General features: G+C 40.5%; 1 protein-coding gene across 1 annotated transcript; it reads left to right on the top strand.

Moving 5' to 3' along the window:
* LOC106605823 (protein YIPF3) lies at window positions 1-12,906 on the top strand. The gene is made up of 9 exons (XM_014201789.3): window positions 1-273; window positions 4,274-4,483; window positions 4,645-4,751; window positions 4,840-4,885; window positions 5,020-5,112; window positions 6,456-6,587; window positions 6,695-6,808; window positions 9,908-10,031; window positions 12,428-12,906. The coding sequence occupies exons 1-9, from the start codon at window positions 208-210 to the stop codon at window positions 12,565-12,567; spliced, it is 1,032 nt and encodes a 343-aa protein (XP_014057264.1). The 5' UTR covers window positions 1-207; the 3' UTR covers window positions 12,568-12,906.
* Window positions 12,907-15,465: the final 2,559 nt, after the last annotated feature.

Here is a 15,465-nt window from a genome sequence, read left to right on the forward strand (position 1 = left end):
CAAAGGAGAAGTGTCCACGTAGTACGCACGACGTGTTGTTGTGCGTGGAATATTACAAGGCAACTTAATGCATTTTGGGAACAAACGTTTATCTTTAAAGCACCTCTGATGCTATAATTAACAATTCGTTGGTTGTATGTGAGATTGAAAGTGCAGTTTATTTATTTTTTTACAAGAAATCAAGAACACGTTCACTTGCTCTAAAAGATGGCTTCGTCTGATGGAAACAAAAACACGGAACCATGGGGCGGTTTTGATGACAACATTATCCAGGTAACTTAACGTTACTATGCTAGCTATAGCTATCCAAGAAAATGCTTAATATGTATCGACTTATTTCATTAGATCACTGTACATCGGAGTGTTGCCAAACGATATTTTACTCTGCAGTACATATCATCCTACTGTTGTGGTAGATAACTAGCCCAATAATGCCCTAGCTAAATTAACCTCCTTAGTCCTTCTGTTTAAGGCGAATTGACTCATCTAAACGTGAATAATTCTTAACCCTCCTGTTGTGTTCCGGTCGAATTGGACCGATTTAAATTGTCTCTGAAAAATGTAGTTTTATTATTTGTGTTTACCTTGGCAAGTCAGTTAAGAACAAATTCCTATTTACAATGACGGCCTAGGAACAGTGGGTTAACTACCTTGTTCAGTGGCAGAACGACAGATTTTTACCTGCTAGATCGGGGATTCGATCCAGCAAACTTTAGGTTACTGGCCCAACGCTCTAACCACTAGGCTATCTGCCCATTTAATCTGATTGTCATAAGGTTCCATGACTTTGTCCACATAGGGCATCTGAACACACAAAATACATTTTGATGATTTTCATAAAATTTTGTGTGTCGTATTTAACTTTTGTACACCTGTGGTGTTCCCAGTCAAAAATGACCGGTCATTAGAAATGAATGGTTGAGACTACAATTAGTGTGTAAAATTGAGTTCAGGCACCTGCCCATTCATCAATGGACACACTTCCTCTCCCAGACCCCCACATGCATGTGTGTTTGAGCACACACAACTCACTCCCCTTCTTGTTTTCCATGGCAACACCCACGGGAACCTTTCCCCAATAGAATCTTTCCCCCATGGGAACCACACCTGTTGGCATTCTCACAAACAATCACAACATTGTTTCAATAACATATACAACTTTTCTTGCAGCTCTGGTATATAAAGCTTTTTTGAGGCCTTGCTCACAATTCATTCTGTGGCAGCACAATGACCAAACGATATACTGTATGTGAGGCTCTTGATCATATCTTTGATCATGACGCTGGTGAGGAGGAGAGAGGCCAGGAAACTGACAGTGAAGATGCATTAGAGGAGGAAATGTCAGAAGTTGAAGACAACACAGAATAGGATCCAGACCAAGAGACAACCGATGTGGAACAATCCAGTGATGAGGAAGAGGGCCCTGCTGAGGTTGTTGTTACATTCCGGTCAAAGCATGGGAATTTATCCTGGTCTTCATCCCCATCTGAGAGGAGAGGTCGGCTGTCGGCTGAAAATGTTATCATGATGACCCCAGGGCCAACGAGATACGCCATATCCCGGGTTGATGACATAAAATCCTGCTTCGAACTGTTCCTGACAGAGTCAATCAAAACTATAGTGATAAACATGACCAACTAGGAGGGGAGATGTGTTTATAAAGACAACTGGAAGGAGGTGGAGCGGACAGACGTCCTGCAGACATGGATCTCCTGATTGTGTACAGATCCAGAAACGAACCTACTGCCAGTTTATGGGATGCAGAGACTGGTCGGGCAATTATTATTATTATTATTATTATTATTATTATTATTATTCGCTTTGACAACCGTGATACAAGACCAGGCCGCTGTCAACAAGACAAGCTGCCAACTATCAGAGGTTTGGCACAAGTGGGTGGAGCGCCTGCCACTCATCTATAACCCAAGTCCAGACATCACAGTGGATGAGTGTCTGGTCGCTTTTAGGGGACGCTGCCCATTCAAACAGTACATGCTAAGGAAACCGTCTAAATATGGAATAAAGATATGGGCAGCATGTGATGCTAGGACAAGTTATGCCTGGAACATGCAGGTTTTACATCGGGAAACCTGCTGACTGTGTTCCCGAAAGGAACCAGGGGAAGCGGGTGGTCCTGGAAATGACTGCAGGTCTCCAGGGGAACAACATAACACGTGACAATTTCTTCACCTCATGCTCTTGGTCAAGAGCTGCTCCCAATAAAAATGACCATGGTGGGGGACGGTCAGAGGGAACAAGCCTCATTTGCCTCTTGCCTCACTCACTACCAAGGACAGGGATCGTTTTTCCCTCTAAGTTTGCCTTCACCGATGCACACACTGCTGTGTCCTACTGCCCAAAGAAAAATAAGAATGTGCTCCTGATGACAACTCTGCGTTGGGATGCCGCTGTGAGTACCAGGGAGGACAGGAAGTACAACGCTGTCCTGGATTACAACAGGAACAAAGGGGTAGTTGACAACCTTGATAAGGTATGTTACTTTTTATCTTATGTACTTTATTTTTCTATTACCAGATTGTTTTATCTGCACCATTAAAACTGAAATGTTGTTTGGTGAAATGCTCATTGAATTTGTGAACAATATGGAGTCAATTCTATTCATTTGAATATGTAAATATGTTTTAGATGTGATCGACTAGAACGACGCTTTGATGCAATTTTTCACATGTTACTATGCAAGACATGAAGTATCACTTGTATGTACTCATTTTATTTACTGATTGTTGTGCATTTGCAGGTTACTGGCACATACTCTTGTCAGAGGATGACGGCGCGTTGGCCCACGGTGGTGTTCTTCAACATCCTGGATGCGTCGGCCTACAACGCGTTCCTGGTGTGGATGGAGGTGAACCCAGGCTGGAAGCAGGGGACATTCTTCAAGAGGAGACTATTCCTAGAAGAGTTGGGGAAAGCCGTGGTGGCACCCGTCATTCAAAGGCGCCAACACCTTCCTGGAACACCATCCTCTGCTGAGTTGGTGAGAGATATACAAGGGCCAGAAGCAAGATCTACGTCCGCCAGAGACAGAAGAGACAAAAGGAAAAGGTGCAATCTGTGTGCACCAAGAGATGTCAAAACGAGCGTTATGTGCCATAAATGCAGTGCATATATTTGCAATGCACATGCAGCAACCTCCACGTATTGGCCAACATGTACATGAGAACACACACAATGTAACCACCATTGATTGTTAGTAATACTGTTATTGTTACTGTTCTTTAATGTGTTCAGACATTAATTTTGTAATATGGTAAAGTTTTCATGTCCTTTCTTTACTAATAAAATCTTACCGGTCAGTTTTGACCAGGAACACAACAGATGTTATTTTGTGCCTACTATTTAAACATTTGAAATGGTTTCAAAACAAATGTCCTTGTTAATCTTTGACACAAAGTAGTCTGTGATAAATAGCACAATATGTTTCATCTGAGTCTTTGTTATAGTCAAAATAATCCATACATTATCCTTTTAAAAAAAATAAATGAGTTGTATGAGCTCAGGTCAATGCCTACAGGCCATAAATAGCAAATAGAAGTTCAAAACTTGTAATGTTCACAAGAACTTAAGTTGATAATATGTATTATTATGGATTTATAACCTGCTATAATGGGGCAGTTATTTTAGACAGGGGACACAGAATTAATTAACATGAAACGAACACAACAGGAGGGGTAATTGCGGTACAGTTCTAGAAACAAACAAATTCCTCTCACATCAAAATAATTTCACAAATCAAAAACACACTTAATTTACACTTATCCGGTTTTAACAGTTTCAGCCGACAGTATTTTAGCATCGGTCTTCCATTTAACGTTACAGTGTTCAGAGGCACATGTAGTACTCTGTCTTCCGTCTGTTTTCGTAAAACAAGCACTGAAACATGGAAATATGGCCGTGTGGAAACCCTAACCCTATAAAGGCGTGTAGTAATTTAACCTTTTAAAACATTTTTTTCATGATTTCTTGCTGATATGTTTCCAAAACCGTACCGCAAGCGATGCGTGTTAATGTTTAGCTCAAACGTCCGGGCTCTTAACAAACCTCCTCCGGTCAGAAGATACTACAGTTAGCGTCTATGAGGGGGTAGCTAGTTAGCTAACCATAAACTGGAAGGAGCCTTCTTTTTGTTTCTTCCTTATTCCTTTCACGTGGTGACTGACTGTGTCAAAGGAAACATTGACAATTTGCTTGTCAAACATCATTTCACATACATGGATGTACAGTAGTTATATGTAATAAGCTATCTTAACAGGGCACTGGGTCAGCAGTGATTGACATGGAGAACATGGATGACACATCAGGCTCCAGCTTTGAGGACATGGGGGAGATGCACCAGCGCATGAAGGAGGAGGAAGAGGTGGCAGAGGAGGCGGAAGCAACTGAAGAGGAGACTGGAGAGGATGGCGAGTTTCTGGGCATGAAGGGTATCAAGGGCCAGCTGGGGAGACAGGTGGCAGATGAGGTGAGATGAGAATACTTTGTGATGCTTATGATGGGCAACAGCCTGTCACACACACCACATTACATTTGTCATGAACATGGGCTTTGCCATAACCCAATATTATAAGTTACATCTCAGTAGCCTTGTCTGGTTAATGTTGCAGTCCCCTCCCCCCCTCTTAGGTGTGGCAAGCAGGAAAGCGTCAGGCTTCCAAAGCTTTCAACCTATATGCCAACATAGATATTCTCCGGCCGTACTTTGATGTAGAGCCTATGCAAGTTAGGAACAGGTGAGAGTCGGTCACAAATGTACTTGTAAAATAGTCTTGCGGAGTCACATTTTAGAAGATTTCTGACATTTACTCTTTTCTACCCTAGGTTGATTGAATCAATGATACCCATCCGCATGATACATTTTCCACAGGTGAGTGGCATTTTCTTTTCCCATACTATTTTCACTGGCCGAGAGGAGATTTAAATCTAGAGGCTTTCAGCGCTTACCTGGCCAATTAAAAGGAAATATTAAATGTTTTCACTGCTCCTATTTTCCAACTCTAGAAGATTGCTGGGGAACTCTATGGGCCCATGATGCTGGTGTTCACGCTGGTGGCCATCCTCCTGCATGGAATGAAGACATCAGGAACAGTTATTGTAAGAGAGCCCAATTTATACCGGCTTCGTAAATGCATGTTAAATGCATGCAAAACCCTTTTGACATTATGAAACGAAAAGCCATCTGTTCAGCTTTTGCTGCTCAAAAATATAAATTACTTCTCATGTAGCACTCATGTGGTTAAATGCTTATATGCTATGACACTCCAAATTGAGCTCAGGTGCATCCAATTTCCTTTGATCATCATTGAGCCGGCGATACAACTTGATTGGAGGCCACCTGTGGCCAATTCAAATGTTTGGACAGGATTTAGAAAGGAAACACACCTGTCTATATAAGGTCCCACAGTTGACAGTGCACGTCAGAGAAGAAACTAAGTCCAAGGAACTGTCCGTAGATCTCCATCGAATTGTGCCTTCTGAGAATATTCACACTCCTTGACTTAATCCACATTTTGTTGTGTTATAGCCTGAATTTAAAATTGGTTCAATTAAGATTGTGTCACTGACTACACACAATACCCCATGTCATAAAAATAGAATAATGTTTTTAGATATTATTTTTTTTTACAAAGTTATTACAAATGAAAAGCTGAAATGTTTTGAGTGAATAAGTATTCAACCCCTTTGTTATGGCAAGCCTAAATAAGTTAGGGAGTAAAAATGTGCTTAACAAGTGACATAAGTTGCATGGACTCACTATGGGCAATAAAATGATTTGTTAATGACTACCTCATCTCTGTACCCTACACGTAAATTGATCTGTATGATCCCTCAGTCGAGCAGTGTATTTCAAACACAGATTCAACCACAAAGACCAGGGAGGTTTTCCAATGCCTTGCAAAGAAGTGGGGCACCTATTGGTAGATGGTTAAAAATAAAAAAGATGACATTGAATATCCCTTTGAGCATGGTGAAATTATGAATTACACTTTGGATGGTGTAGCAATACACCCAGTCACTCAGTTGCCCGGAGAGGAAGGAAACCTCTCAGGGATTTCACAATGAGGCCAATGTTGACTTTAAAACAGAGTTTAATGACTGATAAAAGAACTGAGGATGGATCAACAGCATTGTAGCTACTCCACAATACTAACCGAATTGACAGAGTGAAAAGAAGGAAGCCTGTACAGAATAAAAATAATTTACAACATGCATCCTGTTTGCAACAAGGCACTAAAGTAATACAGCAAAACATGTGGCAAAGCAATTCAAATTGTGTGTAGATGGGTGAGGAAAAAACATATTTAATGAATTTTGAATAAAGGCTGTAACAACAAAATGTGGAATAAGTCAAGGGGTATGAATACTTTCTGAAGGCACTGTATGTTGTCTATCTGACCTTGATTAGGTCTAATACATTGTTCTTCCTCCCTGGACAGAGAGAGGGTACTCTGATGGGCACAGCCATAGGGACATGCTTTGGTTACTGGCTGGGAGTTTCCTCCTTCATATACTTCCTGGCATATCTGTGCAACGCCCAGATCACCATGCTCCAGACGCTGTCTCTGCTGGTGAGTCAACAATGACCATCACTCCCCTCACAGCATCCCTGTGTAATCAGTCTGTTAGAAATGCAGTGTGAAATCTCACTGTCTGTTCTACTATGTGACCCCAACAGGGTTATGGTCTTTTTGGACACTGCGTGGTTCTCTTCGTCACCTACAACGTCCACTTCCACTCCCTGTTCTACATCCTGTGGCTGGTCGTAGGAGGGCTCTCCACACTGCGGATGGTAAATAAGCAGGTTAATTACTAAAAGTCCCATGAGCCCCTTGACACTTAGACACTTGCTGACGTTCACACTGGGAATGTTTGAGTGGTCAGGCTAAAGCAACCAACTAGACAAAAGTCTAGGAGCGATGTCGGGGGAGGTGCAACCGCGACAGCTGAAAGACGGACACTATTGTGGTTTTCCAACAGCAAGGCTCAGATCAACATGGCAGTGTTGCCATTGGTTAGAAAGGTTTTTCTTTATAATGTTGAAATAAACATGTCTCCAACCCCCATATTACACCTACAAACTGAAATCATGTGTGCACGTTATACAATCAATTAGTGGGAGAGAGCCTCAAATAACACATTCAGAAAGTATTTATACCCCTTGACTTATTCCAAATTTTGTTTTGTTACAGCCTGAATTCAAAATGAATTAAATATATTTTTGTCTCACCCATCTACTACAGTCGTTGCCAAAAGTTTTGAGAATGACACAAATATACATTTCCACAAAGTTTGCTGCTTCAGTGTCTTTCGATATTTTTGTCAGATGTTACTATGGAATACTGAAGTATAATTACAAGCATTTCATAAGTGTCAAAGGCTTTTAATGACAATTACATGAAGTTGATGCAAAGAGTCAATATTTGCAGTGTTGACCCTTCTTTTTCAAGACCTGTGCAATCCGCCCTGGCATGCTGTCAATTAACTTCTGGGCCACATCCTGACTGATGGCAGCCCATTCTTGCATAATCAATGCTTGGAGTTTGTCAGAATTTGTGGGGTTTTGTTTGTCCACCCGCCTCTTGAGGATTGACCACAAGTTCTCAATGGGATTAAGGTCTGGGGAGTTTCCTGGCTATGGACCCAAAATATCGATGTTTTGTTCCCCGAGCCAGTTAGTTATCACTTTTGCCTTATGGCAAGGTCCTCCATCATGCTGGAAATAGCATTTTTCGTCACCAAACTGTTCCTGGATGGTTGGGAGAAGTTGCTCTCGGAGGATGTGTTGGTACCATTCTTTATTCATGGCTGTGTTCTTAGGCAAAATTGTGAGTGAGCCCACTCCCTTGGCTGAGAAGCAACCCCACACATGAATGGTCTCAGGATGCTTAACTGTTGGCATGACACAGGACTGATGGTAGCGCTCACTTTGTCTTCTCTGGACAAGCTTTTTTCCGGATGCCCCAAACAATCGGAAAGGGGATTCATCAGAGAAAATGACTTTACCCCAGTCCTCAGCAGTCCAATCCCTGTACCTTTTGCAGAATATCAGTCTGTCCCTGATGTTTTTTCTGGAGAGAAGTGGCTTCTTTGCTGCCCTTCTTGACACCAAAAGTCTTCACCTCACTGTGCGTACAGATGCACTCACACCTGCCTGCTGCCATTCCTGAGCAAGCTCTGTACTGGTGATGCCCCGATGCCGCAACTGAATCAACTTTAGGAGACGGTCCTAGCATTCACACCCATGAGTCAATACCTAGAAGCACCTTTGGCAGCGATTACAGCTGTGAGTCTCAGGGTAAGTCTCTAAGTTCTTTCCACACCTGGATTGTGCAACATTTGTCCATTATTATTTTCAAAATGATTCAAGCTCTGTCAAATTTGTTGTTGATCATGACTAGACAACCATTTTCTGGTCTTGCCATAGATTTTTAAGTAGATTTAAGGCAAAACGGTGACTCGGCCACTCAGGAACATTCACCTCCTTGGTAAGCAACTCCAGTGTATATTTGGCCTTGTGTTTTAGGTTATTGTCCTGCTGAAAGGTGAATTCATCTCTCAGTGTCTGGTGGAAATTAGACTGAACCAGGCTTTCCATTATTTTGTTTTATCTTTAACTCCCCAGTCCTTAACAATTACAATCATACCCATAACATGATGCAGCCACAACTATGCTAGAAAATATGGAGAGTGGTACTCGGTAATGTGTTGTATTGGATTTGCCCCTTACATAACACTTTTTACTCAGGACAAAAAGTTAATTGTTTGCCACATTCTTTTGAGTATTACTTTAGTGCCTTGATGCAAACAGGTTCTGTACATGTTTCCTTCTTTTCACTCTGCCTATTAGGTTAGTATTGTGGAGTACCTACAATGTTTTTGATTCATCCTCAGTTTTCTCCTATCACAGCCATTAAACTTTGTAATGGTTTTAAAGTCACCATTGGTCACATGGTGAAATCCTTGAGCGGTTTCCTTCCTCTTCGGCAACTGAGTTAGGAAGGACGCCATTATTTTTGTAGTGACTGGGTGTATTGATACACCATCCGAAGTGTAATTAATAACTTCACCATGCTTAAAGGTATATTCAGTGTCTGCTTTTTTTTTTTACCCATCTACCAATAGGTGCCCTTCTTTGCAAGGCATTGGAAAACCCCCCTGGTCTTTGTGTTTGAATCTGTGTTTGAAATTCAATGCTCGACTGAGGGACCTTACAGATAATTGTATGTGTAGGGTACAGAGCTGAGGTAGACTTTCAAAAATCGTGTTAAACACGATGTGTCCATGCAACTTATTATGTGACTTGTTAAGCACGTTATTGACTGAAGACATTTCAGCTTTTCATTTTTATTAATTTGGAAACGTTTTGAAAAAGATAATTCCACTTTGACATTATGGGGTATTATTTGGAGGCCAGTGAAAAAAAAAATCTAAATTTTATATTCAGGCTGTAACACAACAAAATGAGTCAAGAGGTGTGAATATTTTCTGAAGGCACTGTATAACCACTGTATAGGCTTACATGAATCGTGGCAAAGTTGGTTCCTTTTTCAGTCATGTCTTTGGTCAAGTTTGCATGGGTCAAACAAAAACACCGTAATGACTGGTTGACAATAGAGCCTTCTACAATGCAGGTGATGGCTGCAGGAGGAAGTTGGCGAAGAGCAACTGCAGAAACTTGCAGTAGACTGCAGTCAACTTCATGACCTTTGATCACGTGATTTTTGTACATTTCATGCAGTCGACATATAGGTGCAAGTCGGGACAATTTTTATCCCCATAATGCAACAAACGTTGCAAAAACTGTATCCGCTTGAACGTGCCCACTATGTCAGTGATAGTCAGTCTGTCCCACTTGCTCACATTATCCCTCGCTCTCGTTCTCTCTCAGGTGGCTGCTCTCATCTCACGGACCGTGGGCCAGACCCCACGCCTCATCCTCTGTGGAACACTGGGCGCTCTGCATATGCTCTTTCTGCTCTACCTGCACTTCGCTTATCACAAGATTGTTGAAGGTAAGATTCCTCACTAAGCAAACCAGAGCCCGTATTCATAAAGCATCTCAGAGTAGGGGTGCTGATCTGAGATCATTTTTTGACTTTGTAAATCATAATGAATAAAGAGTGGACATGATCCTAGATCAGCGCTCCTACTTTGAGACTCTTAATGGATTCAGGCGTAGAGGTGTCACTTCCCTACACACAATACCCCATAATGACAAAGTGGATGTTTTTTCTTTTTGTTGTTTCTTTTACAAATTCATTAAAAATGAAAAGCTGAAATGTTTTGAGTCAAGTATTCAACCCCTTTGTTAAGGCAAGCCAAAATAAGTTTAGGAGTAAAAATGTGCTTAATAAGTTGCATGGACTCACTCTGTGTGCAATAATAAATAGTGTTTAAGATTTTTTTTTTTTATGACTACCTCATCTCTGTAGCCCACACATACAATTATCGATAATGTCCCTCAGTCGAGCAGTGAATTTCAAAACCAGATTCAACCACAAAGACCAGGGAGGTTTTCCAATGCCTTGCAAAGAAGGGCACCTATTGGTAGGTAGGTAAAAATTTAAAAAATCATACAATGAATATCCCTTTGAGCATGGTGAAGTTACTAATTACACTTTGGATGGTGACTTAAAAGCACAGTTTAATGGCTGTTATAAGAGAGATTTGAGGATGGATCAACAATATTGTAGTTACTCTACAATACTAACTTAATTGACAGAGTGAAAAGAAGGAAGCCTGTACAGAATACAAATATTCCAAAACATGCATCCGGTTTGCAACAAGGCACTAAAGTAATACTGCAAAAAATGTGGCAAAGAAAGTCTGTTTGGGGAAAATCCAATACAACACGTTACTGAGTACCACGCTCCATAGCATAGTGGTGGCTGCATCATGTTATTGGTATGCTTGTAATTGTTAAGGACTGGGGAGTTTTTCAGGATAAAAAAAGAAATGGAATGACCAAATCTACACTGGAGTTGCTTACCAAGAAGACAGAGAATGTTCCTGAGTGGCCGAGTTACAGTTTTGACAGAGATTGAATCATCTTTTTTATAATAATGGGCAAATGTTGCACAATCCAGGTGTGGAAAGCTCTTAGAGACTTACCCAGAAAGACTCACAGATGTAATCGCTGCAAAGTATTGACTCAGGGGTGTGAATACTTATGTCAATGAGATAAAAAAAAAAAAATGCAAACATTTCTAAAAACATTTTCACTTTGTCAGAATGGGGTAATGTGTGCAGATGGGTGTGATTTTTTTGAGTAAGTGATGGGGTGTGAATACTTTTTGAAGGCACTGTACTACCCAAATTGTGTGCAATTAGGACACTTTAGTTTTGTTGTTTTGCATATTGTATGTGACCCAGGATCGAGCGATCTCTCGCTATATATGTAATATACAGTACCAGTCAAAAGTTTGGACACACCTACTCATTCAAGGGTTTTTCTTTATTTTTACTATTTTCTACATTGTAGAATAATAGTGAAGACATTACAACTATGAAATAACACATGAAATCATGTAGTAACCAAAAAGTGTTAAACAAATCCAAATATATTTTATATTTGAGATTCTTCAAACTAGCCACCCTTTTCCTTGATGACAGCTTTGCACACACTTGGCATTCTCTCAGCCATCTTCATGAGGTAGTCACCTGGAATACATTTCAATTAAATTAAAAGTTCATTTGTGAAATTTATTTTCTTCTTAATGCATTTGAGACAGTTGTGTTGTGACAAGGTAGGGTTTGTATACAGAAGATGGCCCTAAAAGACTCAAGTCCATATTATGGCAAGAACAGCTCAAATAAGCAAAGAGAAATGACAGTTACTACATTATTCCATATGTGTTATTTCATAGTTTTGATGTCTTCACTATTATTCGACAAAGTAGAAAATAGTAAAAATAAAGAAAAACCCTTGAATGAGTAAGTGTTTCCAAACGTTTGACTGTATATATATATATATATATATATATATATAGAGAGAGAGAGAGAGAGAGAGAGAGAGAGAGAGAGAGAGAGAGAGAGAGAGAGAGAGAGAGAGAGAGAGAGAGAGAGAGAGAGAGAGAGAGAGAGAGAGAGAGAGAGAGAGAGAGAGAGAGAGAGAGAGAGAGAGAGAGAGAGAGAGAGAGAGAGAGAGAGAGAGAGAGAGAGAGACTAATATAATGAGGTCATCTACAAAAGTATTTCATTGCAGTGGACTTACGTCCTTCAGAGTAACGAAAGCCAATAACGTGAACTCAGGTAATTGAGTTGACTCCATTGGTCCAATTTTAAACACATTTTAATTGCTTCTATTCAAAGACCCTCCAAGGTATATTCTTAAACTGGGTCTTGAATTTCTGTATGATTAAAGAAATAAGAATCTGACATTTTGTTTAAAAAAAAATGTTGTCTGAAGGTATCCTGGACACATTGGAAGGCCCTAACATGCCCCCTATCCAGAGAGTGGCTAGAGATTTGCCTGTGGTGGCCACCGCTGCTGTGAATGCTGTGAATGCCACAGTGAAGACCCTTGGTGTTATACTACAGTCACAGTGACGGTGTGTCCAACATCGAAGATGATACCACAGGCTCCTGAGCCTGAATTCCACAGTGGTGGTGTTGTGTAGGTAATACAGACTGAAGTGAAGGTCAAAGACCTTTATGGTGGCTGGTTATAGTTGACATGTGACCTTCATCATTAAACATGAACATTGTCTCAGTAAACACATCACCATCAGTTCACAGCAACTCTTACAACGTTCCTTCTCCATGGGAAATGACATGCTTACCCTGGTTGTTTTATATTGTACCTAATCAAAAGAACTAAATGATGGAGTGAGATGTCATGTTGGTGCTGTAACTCCTTTCAAATGATAGCAAATTGCCTCAACCTTTTCATAGGGGTCTTGTATTTGTTAAAGCAGCATGAGTGCAGTAAGATTCCCAGCTGTTTGCATTTGTACTCATGTTAAGACTAATTCATCTCCAACTGGACACTTTCTCACCTCTTGTAGGCTTTTTACACGGGTTATGGTGATAACATCAGTCGATGTTTTAACGTTCTAGACGTTCAATAGGAGGAAGGTTCTAAAGCAGTGTGCGGTGCCTTCTATTGTTTTTCGAAGGAATTATTATCGCGTATGATATGGGGTAAATCAGAGTTTAATCTCTTGTTTTACACAATGCACATCCATTGTCTGTAATTTTAATAACCTAACCCGAAAAAAATTAAGAGAAATGCAGTTGACATGTCATATGAGATATGTAATAGTGTGTTATCTTATGAATATTGTTCCTTCTAAGCAGCTTTTGTTTCATCCAGTCATTTGTTTTGTGCATTATTTGTACTTCCTAACAACATTGTTTTGGGGTGAGATGCAAGGTGACCTCTTTTTTTATTTTACATGTGAAAATGTATTTATAGAGTTATTGTACAGAAAGATACAATGGAAATAAACTTTATCGACCTAAGACATGTCTTTTAACACTGACCCTGGGAAAAGAAACAGCCAGGTCACCCGTGATGCAAGTCGATATTTGATGTCCGGCCATGTCTGAGGACGTCGGGAGATGAGGAAACCGGCCACTAGGGGTAACAGTGAGAGCTGTTACCTTAAAGTATGTTTCGGTATGGTGGATGGATAGTTTCAAGTTTTAATAGTATAATGGTTACTATAGAGTAGGCAATATGTCTCTCCTGGGAGAGCCACGTAGATAGTGGCTGATCAGCTGTGGAGAATTTTGTATGAAGAACTGATTTCTTGGAGAGATTGTTACCTGTATAGACAAGCACAGGTCAAATCTCAGGTTCACCATGGAGATGAGCAAGAGAAGAATGCAACAGAGTGCAAACTGCAGTGGCTATCAAACACCAATGTGGACTGGCCAGTATTTGTTCCAGTCAGTAGAGAAATAGCCTTCTTCAAGAAGATTACAGTTCAGCCTGATATCCAACCCTCTCCATTATCCAGCTGACCCTAAAGCAGTTCTTCAGGGACACGTGGCATCTTTCAGTCATGAAGTTCTCACTCACAGCTCTACATGAGAGCATGGTGGATGGCAAAATCGTGGCCTTCATGAAGAATGATTTAGATGCTTATCAGAAGAGCAGGTTCTTCTGATGGCCAAACGTTTTAGATGCCTAACAAGGAGTGCTGGCACAGTGCCTGGAGCAAGGAGGAGAGCAGAAGTGTGAGTGTGGGGACAATGTCCTGCCAAATCACTCCGAGCCCAATGTTCAGATTAACTAGCTATTGGTCACAAGGGGGTCAATGTCAGACCACAACACCTCTCATTTGAATAAATCAAATCAAATGTTATTGGTCACATACACATATTTAGCAGATGTTATTGCGGGTGTAGCGAAATGCTTGTGTTCCTAGCTCCAACAGTGCAGTAGTATCTAACAATACACAAATCTAAAAGTAAAATAATGGAATTAAGAAATATATACAGTACCAGTCAAAAGTTTGGACACACCTATTCATTCAAGGGTTTTTCTTTATTTTTGCTATTTTATCCATTGTAGAATAATAGTGAAGACATCAAACCTATGAAATAACACATGGAATCATGTAGTAACCAAAAAAGTGTTAAACTAATCAAAATATATTTTACATATTTGAGATTCTTCAAACTAGCCACCTTGATGACAGCTTTGCACACTCATTCCAGGTGAGGTAGTCTCCTGGAATGCATTTCAATGAACAGGTGTGCCTTGTTAAAAGTACATTTTTGGAATGTATTTCCTTCTTAATGTGTTTGAGCCAATCAGTTGTGTTGTGACAAGGTAGAGGTCGTATACAGAAGATAGCCCTATTTGGTAAAAGACCAAGTCCATATTATGGCAAGAACAGCTCAAATAAGCAAAGAGAAATGACAGTCCATCATTACTTTAAGACATGAAGGTCAGTCAATCTGGAAAATGTCAAGAACTTGAAGTTTCTTCAAGTGCAGTTGCAAAAAACCATCAAGTGCTTTGATGAAACTGGCTCTCACGAGGACCGCCACAGGAAATGAAGACCCAGGCTGCGTTTCAAACTCATAAAAGAAACACCCTCCTCCACATACTCTCGCCTTATGCCCTTGGGGGAATCCCCACGGCCATATTTGTCGCCAGTCAAAATGATTAGCCAAGCAAGGGAAGTTTGCAACGTAAGCCCCTCAGCTCTCGTTTTAATGGAGTTTGTGAGTGTACAATTATGTTCACTTCGGGGCCTGAAACGCCCCATAATTCAATTTGCGATGATTGTACATCCGCTAAGAAAAGTCTGCCAAAACTTAAAACCTCAACGTCAATATGGAGTCAACATACATACAATATAAGTGTAAGTAAAAACAAATGTAAATAAGTTAGAAATTGTGCCACTTATACACATGACGGCACAAACACGTCTCGTAAAAATACGGATAATAATGATTTTGTTTGGTTAGCTTTTGGAAAGTATAAAAATA

The sequence above is a fragment of the Salmo salar genome, chromosome 01 (assembly GCF_965601325.2).
Source record: "Salmo salar chromosome 01, fSalSal1, whole genome shotgun sequence".
NCBI lineage: Eukaryota > Metazoa > Chordata > Actinopteri > Salmoniformes > Salmonidae > Salmo > Salmo salar.

Coding starts and splice junctions, on each gene's coding strand:
- LOC106605823 (XM_014201789.3), top strand. CDS start 208: ATGGCTTCGTCTGATGGAAACAAAAACACGGAACCATGGGGCGGTTTT. Junction 274..4,273: donor TTGATGACAACATTATCCAG/GTAACTTAACGT, acceptor CTATCTTAACAG/GGCACTGGGTCAGCAGTGAT. Junction 4,886..5,019: donor GCATGATACATTTTCCACAG/GTGAGTGGCATT, acceptor TTCCAACTCTAG/AAGATTGCTGGGGAACTCTA.